We start from the raw sequence: 22,436 nt of genomic DNA, 5'->3' as shown, positions 1-22,436 counted from the left end.
TTCTTAAACATTTTGGAAAAAAATACACTCAGAGAAGACATTCTTCAATAAAATTGGGCTAAATGTTTTTCTTTAAAGAATATTGTGACTTTTCCAGTAATTTCTAACACATCCTTTTTATAAATGGACAACTACACAACTCTTCTTGTCCTCTAACTTTCTTTAAAGAATGTACTCTAATAATCAACCTGCTTTCTTAAGTCTTTAAAATCTCTTGGAGTTAATTCATTGTTGTGATGTTTCTTTGGAATCCATAGGATAAGCACCACTATTTTTTTGGCTTGCGGCGCTGTTTGGTTTTAGCAATCATGAGAATGCAGCAATGCCCAACTTCCCTTACCTCTTGTCCTTCATAGAGACAGAGTTGAAAAAGAAGCATTGCCAGAGGTTAAAATAACCTTTATTAGGGTACTGCCCTATTTATCTTCACCATATAATATATGTGAAAAAACATGAAAAACAAACCAAGAGAAAAAGGCTATTTTTCCTACTACTTGCAGTTCAACGATATGTTCTCTATAAAATATATCTGTATTTAGCTGGACTGATCTGTCTAGCTAAGAAGCCTGTATACATTTCTTATGTAAAGTTCGTTAAATCAACACATTTAAATGCAGTTTTAAAGTGGCAGAATTCAGGCTGCATTTGAGTTATTTTGGAAATGGAAAAATAATTCAACGAATAGACAGTTCAGTTAAGACAGTATCAAATAAGAACATCCTTATGTTTTGTAATTTTTTAGAAAGTCACACTGTGAACTGACAACTTTCTAATGTTGAACTAAGCTTTACATATGAATTCAAGTTGCTCAGAAAAACTAGCCCATAGTGTAATCTGATTCCCAAGACTGGATGAAAGAAAAGGCTAAATGCACAAAATATTCAGATCTTCAATTTCAAAGGCAGTTTTCAATCACAGTCTATCAAGCATACATAAATAAGCAGAGAAAACTGACGTGGTCCTTCTATGTCAGCTATAAGAGCTAAAAATTTATAATTCCCTAACAGGTTTTTCTAAAATCATTTATGCTTTTAGAGGATAAAGTTTTAGCAAGGAACACGTAGGACTTTACTTCTGCCTTTACTTAGGCAGAAATTAAGTTTAGTGTGATAGAAATTAAATATGTTGTCCTAGAGTGGCATGATGTTTGAATGAAATGTACCACAGAGTGAAATGTACCACAGAGTGACAGGAATCAACAGAGACAGTTACAACTTTTGGCCAGACTGTAGTACTTGCTCTCATATGCCCTTTTATATTGAGAGTATCCACAGGGTTAACATTCAGCACATGATGCCTTCTTCCTCACAACTCATCCCCCACTCCCACCACCCAAAATTCCTGAGCAATCATTTAACCTAAAAGATGTTGAACAGTAGGAAAAGTATTTCTTCTTGTGGCACACATTGCTCAAAAGGAGACTTTGTCAGCCTATTTGAAATAATCATAGAATGCTATCGAACATTCTACCTTGGATTAAAGTAGTGTTTCATTTGTCTTTTTATTTTAAGTTTCTGATTAACTTTCTTGGAGCATACAAGCCCTTAACTGCACTATACAAATATAAAAAAAATAAACCTGAAAACTAACAAAGTAGAAAGCAAAGATATCACTTGTATTCTATAAAGAAAACAAATCAAAAGATTAATTCTAAGTGTTTATTTATTTACTCTTATTGCATATTGTCTTAATCTTCAAAAACTATTTGGAATGTAGACAGTGGAGCTATTTTGTAAAATCTGTTGGAAAAGGGGCCATTTATAGAATCATAGAAACTGCTGTGTTCCTCTCATAGAATCATAGAATCATTAAGGTTGGAAGAGACCTTCAAGATCATCTGGTCCAACCATCACCCTACTACCAATGTCCCCCACTAAACCATTTACCTAAGTGCCAGGTCCAACCTTTCCTTCTTTACTGATGATGTTAAAGACCGAGAATGACATAAATTGCCTGCATCACTAAAGGTAGCAGAAGTCTGGAGAAACAAGTTAGACAAATCCAGGCAGGTGATCTGCTGGGTGAATCTTTTTTTAAATGCAAAGAATTCCACACACTATTTCTGTGAAATTGTAATGTGGAAATATTTTTGAAAATAAAATTGTTGATTTTTTTTTTTTTTTTATCCTCCCATTCTCCATATTCTATTGTCATTTCCAGGGGCTAGTCATGAGTCCATTGAGTTTTTTATATTAATTTTCTTTTGTTTATTTATATCCTGTTGGCTATTTTTGCTATTTTATCTTGGAATACAATATGAATAAAAGCACTATATATATACCAATAGAACAGTTATTCTGGCTAAACTGTTGGAGTCCTTCAAACAGTAAGTGAATTAATGATGAAATGAAAGAAAAAAGGAAAGAGGTATAAACAGTAAGTTTTATGTAATTCATAATTTTGTCAGGTGATTATTGATCTTGTGATTCTGAGGTCCACCACGTTTGGAAATGTGGGTTAGCTTCAACCCCCATGACAGCCAACATATTGGCCTTTCAGAGTTAAACTAGTTCTTTGACTAAGAAATAAATATAGTAATATGCCTATATGACGTCTATAATTTACATAGAACATAAAAGCAAGCATTATCATCTTATTTGTTTCGTAATTCATCTCAGATTGCTTTTTTTTTTTTCTGTTATAATATAAGTGGATAATCTCAATAGAAATTGATCTCATTTTTAGCCTTAGTTTTTGTTAAATCTGTTACAGTCTTTGCATTATTTATAATTTAGGACTGTATTTATGGGAAAATATGGACAGAAGCTCCCTGAGTTAGTACTGTCAAAATCTCTAGGCATAAACATAGTGGAAGAGCATATGTTCAAAAATCAATTATGCATTTATTTTTGTTGGCCAAAGCAAAAGACAATGTGGTATATTTTTATAATATGCTACATACATGTATATGCATACAAGTGCCAAATGTGCTTTATATCAGCAGATATAATCTTAATGATAAATCATTGTTTTGTTTGTTTTGGTCTTGAATATTTATTGTCGATGGTCAGAGGCCAAAGAGATGAGATTCAACATGGCTAAGTCCTGCACTCTGATCACAACAACCCCATGCAACGCTACAGGCCTGGTGCAGAGTGGTTGGAAAGCTGTACAGAGGAAAGGGATCAGGGGGTGTTAGTTGACGCTCACCTGAACATGAGCCGGCAGTGTGCCCAGGTGGCCAAGAAGGCCAGTGGAATCCTGGCTTGTATCAGGAATAATGTAGCCAGCAAAATCTGCAAGGTGATCCTTGCATTCTGCTCTGGTGAGGTCCCACCTTGAGTACTGTGTTCAGTTTTGGGCCCCTCATAGACACTGAGACTCTGGAGTGTGTCCAGAGAAGGGCTATGAAGCTGGTGAAGGGCCTGGAACACAAGTCCTGTGAGGAGTGGCTGAGGGAACTGGGGTTGTTTAGTCTGGAGAAGAGGAGGCTCAGGGGAGACCTCATTGCTCTCTCCAATTATGTGAAAGGAAGTTTTGGGGAGCTGGGGTTGGCCTCTTCTTGCAGATAATTAGCGATAGGACAAGAGGGAATGGCCTCAAGTTGAACCAGAGGAGGTTCAGGTTGGAAATTAGGCAACATTTCTTCTCAGAAAGAGTAGTCAGGCATTGGGACGTGTTGCCCAGGGAGGTGGTGGAGTCACCATCCCTGGGGGTGTTTAAGGAAAGTTTGGACCTGGTTCCTAGGGAAATGGTTTAGTGGGTGACATTGGTGGACAATTAGACCAGATGATTTTGGAGGTCTTTTCCAACCTTAATGATTCTATGATTCTATATTCACTATTAATGTAAGATATTTAAATACCCAAATCATTCTTGGACACATTGTATAACAGACATTAATTTGACTAATATTTGCAAGAAGTGCTAAACTACTGCTCTTCCAGATCTATTGATTCTTTTGCAAATAGAGGAGGAGAAAAATCACAGAATCACATAGAATCACAGAATTGAAGGGATTGGAAAGGACCTCAAAAGATCATCGGGTCCAACCCCCTTACCAAAGCAGTTTCCTTAGAGCAGGCTGCCCACGTTGGCGTCCAGACGGGCCTTGAGTATCTCCAGAGAAGGAGACTCCACAACCTCCCTGGGCAGCCTGTTCCAGTGCTCCATCACCCTCACCGTGAAGAAGTTCTTTCACATGTTGGTGTGGAACTTCCTGTGCTCTATCTTGTGACCATTACCCCTTGTCCTGTCCCCGCAAACCACTGAAAAGAGGTTGGCCAAATCCCTCTGTCTCCTAGACCTCAGGTATTTAAACACATTGATGAGATCCCCTCTCAGTCTTCTTTTCTCCAGGCTAAACAGACACAGGTCTCTCAGCCTTTCCTCATAGGAAAGTAGCTCCAGGCCCTGTATCATCTTTGTGGCCCTCCACTGGACTCTTTTCAGGAGAAAATACTTAAGAAATGTTCCATTTTCATATACCTTTATATACCAGCAAAGATGAAGACCAATCTTTCACAGACTGAGTTTACTTGCAGCTTGATTAAATGCCCATGCTTAGAAAATAAATTAAAAACTATTACATGAAAATAGAATATGATTTGTATAGTGCAAATGAAGAGTAACTTCAAAGAGAACTAGATGGAATAATGTCTAATTTCACTGATTTTCACTGGTTTGTGTCAGACTTTCTTCTTTTTTCATAGTTACTCATTTCAACCATTCTACCCACAGACCCCAGGCAACTGCAGAATTCTGATATTTAATAGTTTTGTCTCTGCAGAGATACAAACTTATCAGTTTTCTGTATCTGATTTGTACAAATTCACAACTTCACAATCTTAAATGGTTGCCTTTGGAATTCAACTTGCTACAGTATACTTCTGGAAAAAACTTTACCGTGACTTTTTTTTTTTAATCAAGTATGTAGTGGTTATCAGCATGAAAATAATCACTGCAGTGAGATATGATAGTAGTTTGTAGGCATGTATAACAGATAGTGATACATCTAATTTGTTGCATGCCTCTGAAGTTTGTTTGCGTAGATAATTCCTCAACATGTGCAACTGTCTGAAAGAGGAGATGGGGTAAAAAGGATAACATATATCTTAATCATGAAACAATAATAGAAAGATTGGTAAAGAGACACCAACTTTCAATTAAAACCAAAATACTATAAACAAAGAACAGAGAATTCTAGAAGCAAGGAATGAAACATGTAAAAATTAATCCTTTTTAAGACATGAAAATGAAATCAAATTTTATTTGAATGCAAGAAGAATAACTCTGGTTCACAGTTCACTTATAAATAAGAAGATTGGTTTTAGAATCACCAAATGATGTGACCACTACCCAAAGTAAGCTTTTCAAAATAACTGAAATACCATCCTTTTGTCTCTCAGAATTTCAAAGGTTATGGAAGGCCTTCTTGTTTGGTAGTCTAAGGCTGTGCAAAGTCCTCTTTACTCAAGCTGCACAGTAAGTTATCCAGATTTAGGATAACTGCTTCAGATTTTCAAGGTCAGAAATCAGTGCAATCTGAAATAGTCTGTGAATTGGAAAAGATAGTCTGGTTTTATAAATTTTGAAAAGAATGAACACCAGGCTCTTTGCTAATGAAGTATACAAACAGCCTAAATGACTGAGCCCTGTATAAGTGAAGCTGAATTCTTCAGAGGTATTTACTTACTGTGTGGCAGTAAAGTACTATTCTCATTTATCAGAATGTATTGAACACGTGGTCAAAGAACTCATGGATGTATAAGAAAAATAGGTTATCTGTATATTATCTGTATATTATAGGTTGTCTGTAGGTTGAGTTTGAAACATAATCTAAATTTTGTTTTCATGAGAGAAAACTGAATTCTGTCTTAAAGAATTAAGAGACATCAAGTAAAAGCTAATTCTGGCATCCTTCTTCAGTCCAAGCTATTAATTTAGTTTGTGAATAGTTCTATTATATCAAAAATAAAATTGATTAACTGAAGAATAATTTCATATAGCCTTGAGTTTTTCAACCCCAGATTTCAATGAAGAATATTTATCTATTCATCTGTTCAACTCAGCAAAAACAAGTTTGACAGAATCTGGCACCTGGACATAAAATACTCATTGACTAAAAACCAGAAAATGAGACTATTTGTGATCTTTAGGCCTTTAATCTGTATTTTTTTCAGAGTTTCACAGTCATTCTTAATAACTTGGGTTATAACAAAACAACATGCTTAATGTGATTTATTTTAAATAAAATTAGACAACATAGCATCTCCAAAGGTGTTTTGAGTGTGATTGCTCTGCAGGTGGCAGTTCTGATATACGACTTGAAAACACTTGAAACAGTATCTAAGACAGTTTAAAAGAGACTTTTTTAAAGTTATCAAAACTAAACTGATTTTATCAGTGCACTATTTGACTTTACTCATTTATACAGGCTGCATTAGAAAAGGAATGGCTAACTCTAGATTCCACCCGTTTCCCTTCAAAAACACTCCTGTTCTCAAACCAGCTGCACTGGCCAAAGGTAATGTGTCACAGCAACTTCTTACTATTCTGTCTTTATTCATTCCTTAAGGATATGCTATTCTGGGGCGATTAATAAGACAACCTATTGACTTGAAAAACACAATTGCTTTTAGAAGTCTCGGACTTCCTCCTCACCCCCAGATGCAATTTTTCTTCCTGAAAAATTTCTTTCTTGAAGATTTTCTTTCATTTGCTTAATTTTTTCTTTGTTTTGGACTTATTTCAACACTTTACTTCACAGTAGCAGAAAAAAAAAAGATGATGTTCTTCATATGTACATTTGGCAATGGATTAAAAATTGCTAGTTGACACACTACTTTAAAAATTACTGAGATATGACTACAGCTGAATGTTTTCAGAACAGCTAAAGATCATTGAGTTGTAATGTCTGCTAGTTACTTGATAAACTTTGAAGTTTTAGTTTTTGTTTTGGAAGTTTTTTTGTTGGTGGTGTTTTGTTTTGTTTGTTTTTGTTTTTTCCCTTAAACAGTATTTCACTTAAACAGTATTTCGTAATGTCCTAATGTTTTTATTTCCTACAATTAAAAAGAGAGAAATGCATAATTCTTGATATTTAAAGACTTTAAGTATAATTAAAGTCACCTTTTTGCCCTGTTTATATAACTGAAGGTAAGGTTTCTAATGAGCATAGCACTGTTAAGAATCCTGTTACAGGACTACAAACCCTTTTAGGTTTATCTGCATGTTTTGAAATTCTAGAGGTGCAGTATTGGTGATGCTCAAAAGTCTGTTCATATGCATAATTCATGTTTTTTTGAATAATTGTTTTCATGGTTTATTGTAGGAATTATCTTGTAGGAATTAAAAACTACTTTTTAATTTTAATTTTAATTTTTATTTTATTTCTCTTACTGAGAAGTATTCCAGGCCCTTAAATTCCAGTGAACATTCAAACAATTTGCAGTTGTCACCACAAGCACTTTGGCAGCATGTTGACAGACCACATTTATATTCACCAGAAAATCTCCACTTTCATGGAAGGTAAGTCAAATAATTTGGGGGAGGTGGGGAGGAAGAGGTATTTGTTTGTTTTGTGGGAGCATTTTTTTTGTGTATGTGTTTTCCCCAATTATGTTTAGTTGATTTGGATTTGACAAAAATCAAAAGGGAGATAAATGTTTTCTGCTGCTTTTGTAGCTGTTGATTAAAGTGACATTATTAGAGTTAAAATGTATTCACTGGTTAAAACCAGGTATACTAAAAACAGTTATTATTTTTCATTTATTAAGAGTATATGAATATATACATGTATTTTATGAATGTATATTTGATGATATAAAAATTTTTTTTCACATACATCATAACAATGTAGATGTTGAAATATATTTCTAAGACTAGATAAAGATTAAAAAGGATTTCTTACACAGCTGCATTCTTTTGGAGAGAAAGAACTGAAATATGCTTTGAGTAATTGAAATGTAAACATTTCAAATTAATTGCAGACTTTTATTAATCTCTGAGATAAAGTCTTCCTGGAGTATTGAAATAGATTTATATATATATATATATATATATATATATAATTTTCAAGCTTCAAAAGGCACAAACAACTTCCAGAATAATAAAGGCTTCAGAACAGTTTCCCAAGACCCTACCTTTCAGTACTGTTCCTATACTTTGGTTTCAGTTCAGAGAAGGGAACAGTGTCACAGCTCTTTGACTTGAAAGAAAAAAATAAATTTTCATTCAGATCTGGAAAAGAAGAAAAAATTTCAGAAGAATGGTATGTTAAGCTTCAGTATTCTGCTTGTTCCAGAAATAGGTACAGTATATTTAGTTGTTGTAGCTTGCTTCTTTTTAACTTCCAATTTTCAGTAATCTCTGCTTTATATCAAAGTAAAAATTATTGTTACTTTTACAAATATCTGAGAGACCAGCTTAATATATTATAATATTGTAATTTTAAGTTTCATGTTGCAGGTCTCTGTGTAATTCAGAATGTTTCATACCTTGCAGTTAAGAAAAAAATAAACACTTCTATTCTCTTTGAAAAGTGCATTATATGATACTATGCAGATGATCTAATACTATCTGAAATTTTTAGTGAGCTATTCTCTTGCCCTAGGGGTTTTAAAGACATTTCTACTGCACAGCTAATGCTGAAGAGGGCTCATAAAATGAAGCCCAGAAAGTACAGTAATAAAAAAGTAGGTAAGTCAACAGATAAGAAATATTCTAGTGATGTCATATAATGATGTAATTCTTAAATCTCAAAATAGACTTTCTCTTTTAAGAAGTTTGCTTGCCCAAAAGTAAACGTTTATTTAAATAAAGGTGGAGTGTGATTCAGTGAAAACAAATCGCACTTTAAGTTTCCATAAAGACCTCAATTTGTTTCAGGAATCAAAAAAAATCAGACTTTTAAAAACTCTGTGGTGGATTTTCAAATGAGCATTCGACAGCTATATTAGACAAAAACATTGTTTCTTTTTGTTCATGTATCTCATTTTCTAGTTGTGGAATATTTATTTCTGTATTCTGTGTTTCTTATGTTCTTATTTTGGTGGAATCAGATTAAAATTATTGATTTAGGTTAGTTTTAATTTTAGTTCCTAGGACTAAAATTTTGTCCTTAGAATAAAATTTGTGTAGTGTTATTCACATCTCCATAACTAGCTTGCTTTATTATGCAAGAACTACTTATGAAAATGGCAGTTTGATACATATGAAATGAAATAGTATTTTTTTTTTGTTTTTAAATATTCACTAGAGAAATAAATAGTACTTATGCAGCTTTTTGCAATTGTCTTTTGGTTCTTCTCAGATTCTTCTTATGTCAATGAACCTTTCTTAGAATATGCTACAAATATATATATTATGATATGCTAATACAAATGTCAATGGACTGTGTTAAGAACAATAATTAATACAATACCACTACTATAAGAAATGTTGAAATATTTAAGAGCCTGGATGACAATAGGACTGAACTCTAAATTAATGATCATGTTAAATGTCCTTTGGAAAGTGTACTTTTATTTATGTTTATTTTTTTAAGTGTTCATTTATTTGTTAAAACTTTATCAGAAGCTACAGTTGCTTTTTCCTCTTTTGTATAACTGCAAATCTCTTCTGTGTTTGGTTTTGAAAGTGCTCAAAGACATTTCACTCTTGGAAGGGAAAAAGTTCAGCATACAAATAAAGTTATTAAAAGTGTTTCTATGTACATTTTTTTGCAATTTAAATATCATGCCTAAGACTAATTAGATAAAAACAAATCCAGTTAAAAAAATGCAATGAACAAGCCATGCTTTATTGCTATGGAAAGTGAAAAAAATGAATAAAAATTTAAAATGATTCTATTTCAATCTTGAGAGCTTCCCATGATGCCTTGCCACTTTAACCTGAAAAAAAAAAAAAAAGGTAGTGAATATGTTGCATGCAGATGACTTTCTGACATGTTCCACTTGGTGGCCTGTGTATAATTTTTTTAATGAAAAGAGCTTATTGGGTTAAATAATCTTTTCTCCATATGCTCTCTGGTTTATGTTAGTAGTAATTAATCCAGTCATAAATGTTTGATCGACCAGAGCAAATTTACTATCCTATTTTTGTTGTAATTTGTGTGTTTTGTTGTGTTTTGAATATGTTTACTTTCACTTTGTTCAGATTATTCAGTATGGCATGTGCTGAATTTTTTAATGTATCACTTGGAATATTCTTGAAGTATATGAATAGTGTTGGAAAAAATTAAAAAAAAACAACCTTTTTCATAATGTTCTTACAGGTTCAAATATTCTTTTCCTGACACAAACTCATAAAGAATATTTTTGTGTATTACATCTAGCACAAAAAATAACCTTTTTATATAATTTTCCTGTATAGAATTCTCTGACAGTCATTGAAATAACATTCTTTTTCTCAGATAAGCAGGAAGTGTAATTTCCAGAACCAGGAAACATGACTGAAATGTTGCACTCTCAAGCCCTTTTCAGTACAAAGAATATCAGTCCAACCATTCTATGTCATACAGCACACTAACTTGTTTGGTCAGTAAGGACCAAATAGGATATTAACAATTAAAACTAGTGTTTTTTTCTTAAAGTGATGCTAAAACTCAGCTATTACACTAGAAAATGATCCTGATGGGACAATCCCATGTGAGAAGGATCTCCACATATACAGTTTTACATCAGCGTCAACTACCTCTTCTGAAGCAGTGAGAGCAGGGAGCATCATAGTCTCATGGAGAGTCTGGGGACTTTACAAAGGTAGAGTAGATACACCTTATCCTTAAGCTAGACAGCTCTAGATCAGGAAATTTCCAATATTTCCTGATAACTGGCATCTTATCAGCTTCATCTGCTATGAAGTGAGCTTCTTCCTTATTGAAGCGTCATATTAAATCTTGTGGGTTTTCTTATTATTATTATTAATGCTGTTCTTTCTTTTAAATTTACAGTTCTTCTGTGTTATATTACAATCATTTGCTTCTTAGCTTTTTGTTTAAAAATTCTTAAAGTTATGTTTCCTGCACTCTTAAACATAGGTAACCAGAACCCACTTAAGTGTGAATTAAAAGGTAAAAAGGCAATTTTCCATGCAATATCCATTTACTGGTATATATGTTTGACTCAAAAGCAAAATTTGAAGTTCAGAGAAGCAAAAATTTATCAACTAATAACAAATAAACTTATAGCTTTTATGCTAAGATTTTAGGATCATTCCACGCATCTTTTAAGTGTGACTGAGCTCTTCTGTGGTAATGATCTTATTAATATCAGCAGATGTATCAGATGCTGATAGATTTTGTAGGAATACACGGCCTGTCAGAGTGTGTTGTCTGATTCCAAATGCTATCAAACTCCTTCGCCTGAAATTCACAAATGCAATGTATTGAATTAGTCTCCATTCAGTGTGTTTTGCCATTCCTCTTTCATATGGCCAGACATCTGCTGGTTTGAAACTTAAATCAGACAGTCATGAACAACTTGGACTCTGAAAATCCTCAGGTGTGGGTATTTATTCCTTTATCCTGGTAATTTTCCATCTTCTCTTAGTACAACAGTGCTAAATACAATGGGATTCATTTGGTTAATTATAGAAGTTCACATCTGCTTTCCTTTATGGAAACAAATAGCCACATTAAAGACTGTTAATTTCCTTCCAAATCAGCATTCAAAAATAGGCTACTTGAATCTCACTGTGAAAGAATTTATAATTCTCCACTGTCTATACGCAAAACCTAGAGTGTCTGGCTGGAATACAGAGTCTAAACTGTAGAGATGTAAAAGTAACTGAGAAGTATCTTACCTCATATGTCTGGCAATGCACCTTTTCAGTAATGAAAAAATAAGAATACTAGCAAGTGCGCTGAATCCTGTGGTTTGTATTACAAGGAAGAGCTTAAAGTAGCCTAACCTTATAATAGGCAGTGATTCAGGCAATGATTATATTACAGCAGGCCCGTCCCTACAACTAATGGCTTTAAGGCCTGTTATACCCTAATCCACTACAGTTATGTATGCTTGTTTGTGTAGTTAAATAAAGTTGTGGCCTGTGTTTTAACCATACCAAATGTACACTGTGTCTACTTCAACTACTTTTACTCTACAGTAATATAATACAAAAAGTGTGGGGAAGAAACTAGGAACTTGGCAGTCAAGTAAAACTGGTATGATGTCAGAAATATTCCTGTTTATCATGGGTGCATAAAATTCCAAAGAAATTCTAATTAAAAATGTAAACACAGCAGTTTTTAATTAATGGACTTCACTGTGATTAAAAAATCTCTAATAACAATTGTAGCTTCCCAAAGGTGCATTAGCACAGCAGTACAAAAATTCTTGCTTAACTTTGAATTTCTTTGGTTATGTGGATTTTGTATTAGCATCCGAATATTAACTTCTTTTTCTTTTAAGATAGCTGGAAGCCTTGTCTGGTTTTCAACTTGTCACTACTACAGTGCCGTATTCATTCTTGTTTAACCTTTCCCTCTCCAAAGGAAACTCTCTTGGGAGAGACTGACAGCATGATATGATAATTCTTGCTGTCATATAATTATTAAAAAAAAAAAAAAAAGGCAAAAAGCAGATGAAGTGTGCCTTGACTCCCAGAACAAGAGAAAAATTAAGATATTTTATAGAGGTTAGCAAATAATTTTTAATTTCTAGTTTAGAATTTAAGACAGCAATGCAATACCAATACAAAACAAACAAACAAAACAACAACCAACCACCACAAAAACACAAAGCCCACAGCCCCAAAACAGATTGTACAACATAATTTTTTAAATTAACAACAATCAAAATAAAAACCTACAGGATATTATTATTCCTTATTACACATTAAGTAAATGGCCATTGATCCATATTTTCCTAGTAGCAGAAGGAAAGCCACTTTTGTTATTGCTTTGTGTTCCATATAGCAGAATAATCTGGGAGCTCCAACCAGGGATGAGAATCCCATTGTTCTAATTGTTGTTCAATTAGGGAACAAAATGTGGTCTTTCTTCCAAGTGAATTTACAAATTGAATTATCTCATAGATGCACATCTGTCACCGTGCTACTTTAATTTATCAACTCTTTTAAAGTTGGCACAGATACGTGTTTATGTTTTTCTAATTACAGATATTGCACAACAAAAAATGAACGTCAAACATTTAACTTTTTTCAGTTTAACATATTATCATGAAGTTGTTTAGCAAATGTGATGCTAGATCAGGCAGTAACTATTCCTTCCATATTGTTTCTATAACATATCTTGGGTTTGCCCAACTTATCTTCTATATTTGGAGTCTGCCAAGCAATGTGCATTAAATTACATCCCTGGTTCTTAGATTGCCAGCACAGATCATTGTCTAATAAGTCACATTTAAATGAGTGTGCCAGAATCCAAGAAGATGTTTGTATGATTTTGAGCTATTGGACTCTTTCACAGTTCTCTGTGTGAAATCTAAAACATTTGATTGCTTGTCATCAAAGCATACATACAGTTCATTTCCCTGTCTCTCTCAAAGACTGAAAAGTACTGGTATTATAAACTAATCTTTATAATATTGCCTACATTTGGATCTAGGTAGATAAAAAGACTCATTTTTAATAACAAAAGAGCTGTAGGCAATAGTTGAGGTGATCCAGGTAGGTAGAAATTGAAGTAGTCTGGCACTGTGTTAAATCCCAGCAGATTACTTAATCATTTTGCAAAGACGTGAAGATAAATCTTGTGACAGAAATCTCCTAGTAGAATAATTTCTATTATATCCCTCTTTTCCGAGGGGGGAGGGGAGGAGAGGAGAGGAGCGGAGAGGAGAGGAGCGGAGAGGAGAGGAGAGGAGAGGAGAGGAGAGGAGAGGAGAGGAGAGGAGAGGAGAGGAGAGGAGAGGAGAGGAGAGGAGAGATTTTTAAAACATATTGGAAAAACTTGAATAACCCACATAGGAAAATAGTGTGCTTTTGAAGAAATTATTTTGTTACTTGAAAATAGTTTGGAAATCTTCAATTATTTTGTCTTAAGAGGTTTTAATCAATTTTAACACTTTGTCTTTGGTTGTCCATTGAAGAAAGTTGTTATTGCAACTACCTTTGTAAGTTAGAAGTATTTTTGTCAACTCTGTATCTGATCGACATTGTATCATGAGTGTTAGAAAAACTGTACTAACAAAAAATATTTTGTATACTTTCATCTATGTATAGTGCTCATACTGCCACGTATCTTGCAAGTGTAGAAAACACAATAGTAACTTATAGTTTAGTTACAATATATTTATAACTTTTGTTATTTAAAAGTTCAGACAGAACTTTTAAAATGCGGTATATTATTATTATTTCAAGATATTTTCATCACATATCTTATTGTGATCTATTTTCCCACACATTTTCTCCCCTGAAGAACACCAGGTTACTACAATTTTATTTTTTATTTATTGTCATGCCAACATAGACATCCTTAGTCCATCTACATGAAATGAATGTATCTACAAACCTGATAATCCACTTCATAAATCATTCTAATGATCTACCTGTAAATTTAGTGGAACTATTTACTGGACCTTTAATATTTAGTGGACCTTATTTATTGTGCTTCGTTAGTTATTTCACTGAACTTATATCTGATATAGTTAGAAAAAGTAGAGGAAAATGACTTAAAATCTGGCATCCTCTGGATTGATCGGGAAGCTATAAACGTACACAAAGATGAGGGATTTTCTCCTAGACAAATGGAGATAACAAATGTAAGGTATTGCTGATTCTGCCTTGGAAAGAAGACATGGACATCCATATTTTCCATTATTCTTTGATTAGTCCAGTGTGTTGATTGATGAGAGGTTAGCATCATCAAGAGCATTCAGTCAACCAAAAGTTGCTACAATGTGGACTGACCAATACCATCATTTTTTGACATGTTTTGTCAATGCATTATCTCTAGAAGTGTCTATACCCCTTTAGAGTTCTTACGCAGGATTATAAGGTAAAGATGTAGTATGTCTCCATCTTCATTATTTGTGTCAAGAGGGCAATTTTCTGAAGGAAAAAAAAAAAAAAAGTGGAACTCTCCACTTTTTTAAAGGATCATTTTTTAAAAAAGGATCTCTTTGTTACATTACTTTGTAACTGAAATGTGTTCTAGAAATGCAGAGATCTGTTCAAAAACAACTTTTAAAATTGTTAAATTTCATAAGAAACTGACTTAACAGAGCAATCCAATTCTTTATTTCCATAAATAAGGAAACAAAAACCAAACCAAAACAAAACACTATTGACTTTGCTGCAGTATTATGGACCATGACATATCCATATAGAGATGCTCTTATAACCTCTCTCAATAAACATAGATGATCTGCTACAAGGTCATAACAAGCTCATCAACAAGCTCATGGTAACAAGCTCAAAATGGAGCATCAGATACAATTAGTCTTGTAAATTTATTCTGTCTGAATGCTCTTTCAGTCTTCCCATCTCCTCTGGTTTCCTGCTCTCTCTTCTGGCAGCGTCTCACATATTCAGTTTTGCTACATTTGCAGTCTTAGTGAAAATTTAGATCCTTTCCTTAACATGTCTACTTCTTGCTTAATTCTGTTGCTAGGCTTTCACTTGTTATTATGTTCTAGTCTTTTTGAAAGTTTGCAGTCACCTTTGTAGACAAATTACTTCAACCTCATTGTTTCTCAGATAGTATGGAGTGTGTATTTGTCTGCTTGTGCTATCATCTTCTTTTAACCATTGGAAACATTTTTCAGTTTTCCTTTGTCTTTCTGTCACTCATGTCATCCACAGTGCCTTACCTACAAAACCCCATATGCTTTTGCTCCTTGTTATATATCTGCTTTTCTTCCCAGTCCTATTTTTTCTTACTTTTTTTTTTTTCTTAAACTGACTGATTTCTTCTGCTCAGCATAGAATTCTCACATTCTTTATAAACCACTGTTTGCCTTAAACTCTTACCTTCTCTCAAAGCAAACAATTCTTCTTTCACGTAGGAAATTCATGGAAGTTGCCTTTCCTGATATGTGTGATTTTGCATTAGTTCAGCTTTTGTTAGTTACTCTTTTTATATTTTTACAGTTTAGGAACCTGTATTATTTGAATTTATATACATTCTGTGCTCAACTTTGCAACGTTTTCAAAATAACACATGAAACTAATCAAGATTTTGTTCTGTGTCATGTAGATGAGCCTATAGACTTTTGGAGTCTTTATTTTGGTAAGGAGGGGACATGGAAGAAACTTGGTTTATTATCTGCTAGTTTAGCCTCAAAAAATTAACTAATAAACTGTCTCATGGTTAGGTGCAAATAACATTTTTAGCTGCAAATAACTTGATTTGAATGCTTATGAAAAAAAAACTTCTAGAAACAATCCTTGGCATATACTCTGTTAATATTTCTGATTGAGTTTCAAGCTCTAAAAACAGATTTTTTAAATATTTTATGCAAATATATGCTTTAGAAATTACTTTAGTTTGGAGATGAGCTAGCTAGCTAAATAATGGTCAATTGTGTTAAAAACTGAAGAATAGTAACTTTGCTTCTCGGTTACACATGTATTTATGTTTCTTTATTTTAGAAAATGTAATCCTTTGTGAATATAAAACCTACTTTTAAAGGTCTTTTCACTTATTAAGTGGCTAAAAGGTGAAAAACTGCTTGAAGGAATGAATGAGCCAGGTCTGACCTTTGATTTTAACTTGTTCTTGTCGTCTAGACCCAGCTGTGCGCCTGGCGTTGTTCAAAAACAATGAAAATAAACATCTCCATGTGAAACCACCAAGGAAGACATGGCCTGCAAATGCTGCTTACTTTGAAGGTATGAACAAGAATTTCATTTTGTCTGTACGCATATAAGCATATATATCTCCCAATGTCTTTTAAGCAAGCCTACTTGAAATGTACAATACGAAGAAATTGAAGCAGGCAGGAATTTAAGGTCCTTATCTGTACCTCAGTGTCTCAAGTTACAGCAGTGAAGCTTTTCAATTTCAATTCATTTGAGGGGGTGTGCTCCTTGAAATTAATTCATAATGAACTGGTGCCTAATTATTTTTTTATTATTATTTTTATTAATTTACTTTCAAGAACATATAAGCATATAAGCAGAAGTATAAAATAGCTAGAATAATTTTTTTTAAAATGAAATATCAATTCAAATTCTTCATTTCATAGTCACTTTTTCTCAAACTACCTATTAATTCCTTATGATTGATAATGTTATTTAAAGGAATTTACTTTAATAAATATTCTCTAAAAGTCCAACATTTGACAGAATACAAAAAACATTTGACAGAATACAAAACTTCAGCAAGCAAATATAAGATTCTAGAAGTCCATAAATACTGTTTTAGTCCTTTTACTGTTGAGATTGATGGTAAAACTCTCCTTGATTTCAATATGGGTAGGATAAGGCCAAGTTTGACTATTTAAAATACCTTCTGGAGACATTTTTTTTTGACTGTTTTAGTTTCTTTTGCAACTCAATCCTGTGCTCAGAAAGCTATCACCTCTGTCACTGTATCTTTTTCAATGACATAGCCATACAATGCCTCATTATTCCCAACCCCACAAGGTAAAAGAGAAAATGATAATACTCTATTAACATTGTCTAAACGGTGATCGAATTTAGAACTTTACTTAGGCAGGTGTGCAATTGAGCCAAGTATACCTAAACTGGAATCTTGTCAATTAACCTAGCCATATGTAAGTCCAAATTTGCCTCACATTCATGAGTCCATGCTCAGATTTGGCTGGAAGCAATTCTTGGGAAATTTTGAAAGGGAAAAATGAGTTTGCACCTGTTTGCCTTGCATTCAAGCTCACCATCTCTGGGGGTGTTCAAGGAAACATTGTACCTGGCGCTTAGGGACATGGTTTACTGGGGGACATTTGTAGGAGGGTGATGGTTAGACCAGATGATCTTGAAGGTCTCTTCCAACCTTAATGATTCTATGAATTTACATACAATATGAAGAGTCTGTGTACATGTATTTGGTACCTTATTTAGTATTTCCATTTTATCATATCTGTTCCAGTGGCATATCCTCATATGCCACCATATGCAAAAGCCATCATATACTGAATAAATAGAACATACAGACTGCGTGGAAACAAACAAACAAAAACATGGATGTCCAAAGCTTAGAAGCAGTAGTGTGACTGTTCAAAGCCGTATCAAAGAAAGAAACTTAATCTCAGGTTCAGTACCCTGAAGTTAGTGCAGGTTTAGCCTACTTTTCCTGCCACTATTTTATCTGTTTCTGCCTTTAGACATTTGGTTCATTGTGGAAAGCAAGTGTATGTATGCAAAATATTATTGAAATTTACATCAAAATGCAAGCACTGTAGTGCCATGCTTTGTTTTTCATGTTAAGGAAGATTGTACTCCTTTGGCCAGCTAATAAACATTATTTTTTGTCAGTAATTTTATGTTGGGAGCTTACATGCGATCTGCAGAGCCTTCAAGAAGACAAGCAATGCTATTCTGCTTGATCAGAATACAAAATTGTTCTTCTACCTGAGGTATTGATACTATAGATGACATAGCCAGAAAACACTAGGTTGTGAATTAGAATCAAGGGTGCAGCACAGGGTGTTTACTAATATGTAGATACTGTCAACCTGAGATACTGTTGACCAGAATTCAGAGCTTCTATATTTAGAATTTGGATTAACATTCTGTATGTTATCCACTGTATACCTGCATGGTGATTTCACAGTTGTGTTACCAGTCATTTCTGCCCTCATTCACAGAAAAATTCATTTCCTATTTCCCCTCTCTCACCTTTTGACCATTTCTTCCTCTCTTGCCTGGAAAAAACTGTGCTGTGTCTGTTCCAGAGTGGGAGTTATTTCTGTAACAAGAAGTTGAAGTGATTTTACTCTGTATTCATAAATTTTGTGGACAACATATTCTAAATCAACAGAGAATACAGACCAGTTCATTGCATGTCGGAAATAAACTTCCTCTATTTAAGCCCTTTACCTTTACAGACAGGTAGCTAGTACTTTGGCAGAACTCCACTCCATCTCCTTCATAAATTACTAAACAAATATATATATATATTAAAAAAAAAAAAGTTTAAAGTTTCCCACTTTATTTCTTTAAAGAGGGAAATGAGAGGAGAAACCTTAGCATCAATAGTAAGTACACATGTGTTATCTGTTAAATAGCAGAATCACTACTTTTGAAAGGGGATGCCCTCGGAAGTGAAACAATTAGAACAGTTTTAGGTTTTCAAACTGGAACACATCATGGTAATGAATATTTAGGACATAATCTAGTTAAAGTGTAGGATGAATGTCTTTCGTCTTTATTGTGTCTTCAGTTTGTGTTTAACTATACAAATAGAAAAAAAAAAGAATTAAAAAATAGAAGGTATAAATTAAAGGGTAGAAAGCAATAAGCTTAATATCTGATTTTTTTGTGCAAAGCGTCTTTATGGCTTAATTAAACAGTAGGTATCATTTATATTTTCTTATACGTTATCTTGAGGAAGTAATTAAAATATCAGCTGCAAATATAACTATTGTATTTGTACAGGTATGATTTTCTGATGTTTATTGTTTTAGACATTAATGAATGGTATACACTTATTAGACAATGGGAGTGTAGCAAATGAAAACCTAGATTTTGTCTGAATATGGATCTATTGAACATAAAAAGAAAACCTTGTAATTCAATAATGTCATCCTCTCCTGAACTTATTAAAATGAATCAATTCTGAGATAAAGGATATGTTCTATCATAATTTGCCTTTTCATCTAGCCTACAGGGTTGTATAATATACCTGCAATATCTAAACATAGTGAAGATACAGTGTTGATGTAATATGCAACATTCTTAGGTTCAAATGAAATGAGTAACTGTTTAATTATCATTTTATTTTATTTTTTTTTAGTTCTTGAAAATACTCTCTAGAAATACAAATTTTCTTTCTCCAAATCTTGATACAGATAAGACAATATTAAACCTAAAATATAGTGATGCTATATGAAATATTTTAAACAGGCTTTCTGATTGTTCACAGCATGTTGATAATTTATGTATTTTCTTCTTATATTTTTTAATTAAAAATATATATTCAGGAGCTTTAGTTCTAAGTCTCTTGCTTCAAATCTAATTTTGATTTCTGAGAAAATAATAACAATAGGTGAAAGAAATAACCACATAGACTTATTTGGCTAATGTTTTACAAAATAGGCTTGAAGAATTATTTCTTTATGAAGATCATCCTGTTTCAAAAATCAGGAGGAACTGATATGCAAAATAAATGTTGACATCAAATTTTGAAAACTTGTGGAAAGCTTTGATCCCATGGGACAATTCATATCTTTAATTTGACATATGCATTGTAGGAAAACAGTATGGTTGAAGAGATATATGAAAATACATCTTTCAAAATTTGAGTGACATCATACATTTTTATTAAATTTTGCAAGTCCTCATGTTTTGCTTACAGATGTTATGATAATCCCAAAAGGGAACCATTATTTCACATTCTAGTCCAATAGCACACAAGTTAGTCAGAGACAAACTGCTTTGCATTACATGCTTCATCAGCACATAAGGAAATGTTCCTACAGACAATATACAATTTAAAAATACAAGCAACATGTGAAGGCACAGGCATTGGGATGGTATTTAAATATGTTTATATGTATGTGTGTAGATGTATGTATGCATTAATATATGTACATAAATGTGTTTATACACACATGCATATATTCTGAATATGAATAAATATGAATTGAATAGTGTAGTAAATTATTAACAATTACTCTTTAATATCATTTGCAGTGTCAACATGCATTTTGTAATGTGATTGCTTTCTCTCAAGCTACTGTTTCGGTTTCTTTAAAATTAATTTATTGTATGTAGTCATACAGATTTGTGAAAACTTCTATTTAAATAAATAACATTTTTGGACCATAGTTATATATTGTGATATTAGTTTTATTAGGTTATAATGTAAGTCATGGAATATGCGAGTGTGCTTACTATTTCTCTTAAGAAACTATGTCTTGATCAAAAAAAAAAAAAAAAAAAGACTTGATATACTGAAAACCTCATTTCCGATGATTTGGTGGACATTTCCTGGGATTATATGTATTACATTGCTTCTTTTGGAGTGATGGGGTTAAGCTTCCAGACAGGTTGTTAAGTTTCAGATAGCACTAGTTAGCTGAGTAAAAAAATACATGTCTGTTTACTATTGTGATGAACATGCTTGGGTATTTTTTTTATTTCTTATTTTTTTTGATAATGACATTTCAAAGATCTCAAAATTTTGGAAAAGTTACGAGGAACACAGAAAATGTTCATCATTTCCTATTTCTCAGCAAAACATGTTTTTAGAGAGCTTTCTAACTGCTTCTTTTGTTATCTGGAGGCTATTTCAGTCATTGATATAATGTAAAATACAAAGTATTTTGGACAAAGTAGATTAGAAATTAAAGGAAGGATCTGTCTTTGACTGCTCTTTTCTTGGGAAGTTCCAATTAGTCCTGGCTGAATGTGTAACAGAGCATCTCTACCAGCTGTGGGTCTGTAATTATGGGGTGTGTAATTCCATTCATACAAAGGACAGATATCTACTTTTACCAACCAACAGTGTTGACTGCTTTGTCCTGGCGCAGCAGTATAAAACTAAAGAAGGAGCCCCTGGGCCTAGCACTTTTTTTTTTTTTTTTTTTTGCTACAAGCTTTGGAAACAGTATACATCTTTTAGAGTAATCTTTATTCCTTATACCTCAACTATTTTGGTGGGTTATCCAAATAATTCCTGTTCAGTGAAACTGGAAGGTGGATTCCAATCTTGAGAGCAAGTTGGAAGAATGCAGTTGATCGCCTGGGAGTCCAGTCAAGTTACCTAAATCGTGTATTATTTGTATATGATTCACTTACAGTTTCTCAGAATTTCATGAACTATGTTCTAATTAATTTTGTAGGTAAAGTGATTTATTAGCACATATATTTATTTTTAGTCATAGCCATATTCATATCCATCAGTGGCACATCTATACCATACAGTTCAAAGAAGTGGAAAGAATATAACTTGGTTTCACTCAGGAATGTACACAGTGACCATTGCCAGGAACTTTAACTTTTTAAAAAATGCATTGGATTATATTATCAGGATGTGTTTACTGTAATTTGGGAGCCTGCGGTTCTAATTGTCAATAATGTATTTTCTGTCATTCTATTCTTACTGATGACTAACCATTAAAAAGTAAAAAACATAATGGATATTGTGTATATAACATATTTCACAAATATGACTTTGATAATGAACCTTTTCAGGTGACTTTTAATTATTTGTTTCTCTTCAGATTGTCAGTAGAAATAATACTTATTTTTTCATACCGTTACAAGAAGAAGAGGTAAAATGATCTTCTGGTTATGTCATATAATTGAAAGATAAATATCAAGAATCCATTTAAAATTGTCTGTTTTACAGCTTTCTGAGCTGTAATAGCTCACAATTATGAAATTCTTTGCAGTTTCATGTGAAAAAA

General features: G+C 33.0%; 1 protein-coding gene across 7 annotated transcripts in view; it reads left to right on the top strand.

Annotated features, from left to right (window-relative positions):
* Positions 1 to 22,436, top strand: part of LRRIQ1 (leucine rich repeats and IQ motif containing 1) — a 117,179-nt gene that overhangs the window by 52,288 nt on the left and 42,455 nt on the right. For 6 of the 7 annotated variants that reach the window (XM_072037005.1, XM_072037022.1, XM_072037002.1 and 3 more), the window contains 5 exons: positions 6,377 to 6,466; positions 7,349 to 7,470; positions 8,117 to 8,251; positions 8,555 to 8,640; positions 16,633 to 16,734. In XM_072037005.1, coding sequence (XP_071893106.1) covers positions 6,377 to 6,466; positions 7,349 to 7,470; positions 8,117 to 8,251; positions 8,555 to 8,640; positions 16,633 to 16,734 — 535 coding nt within the window. The remainder of the gene's footprint in view (positions 1 to 6,376; positions 6,467 to 7,348; positions 7,471 to 8,116; positions 8,252 to 8,554; positions 8,641 to 16,632; positions 16,735 to 22,436) is intronic. The other variant, XM_038173132.2, reaches the window with a different exon arrangement.

The sequence above is a fragment of the Anas platyrhynchos genome, chromosome 1 (assembly GCF_047663525.1).
Source record: "Anas platyrhynchos isolate ZD024472 breed Pekin duck chromosome 1, IASCAAS_PekinDuck_T2T, whole genome shotgun sequence".
Taxonomy (NCBI): Eukaryota; Metazoa; Chordata; class Aves; order Anseriformes; family Anatidae; genus Anas; species Anas platyrhynchos.
Note: the sequence above shows the minus strand (reverse complement) of the source record. Positions and strands in the feature narration are given on the sequence as shown.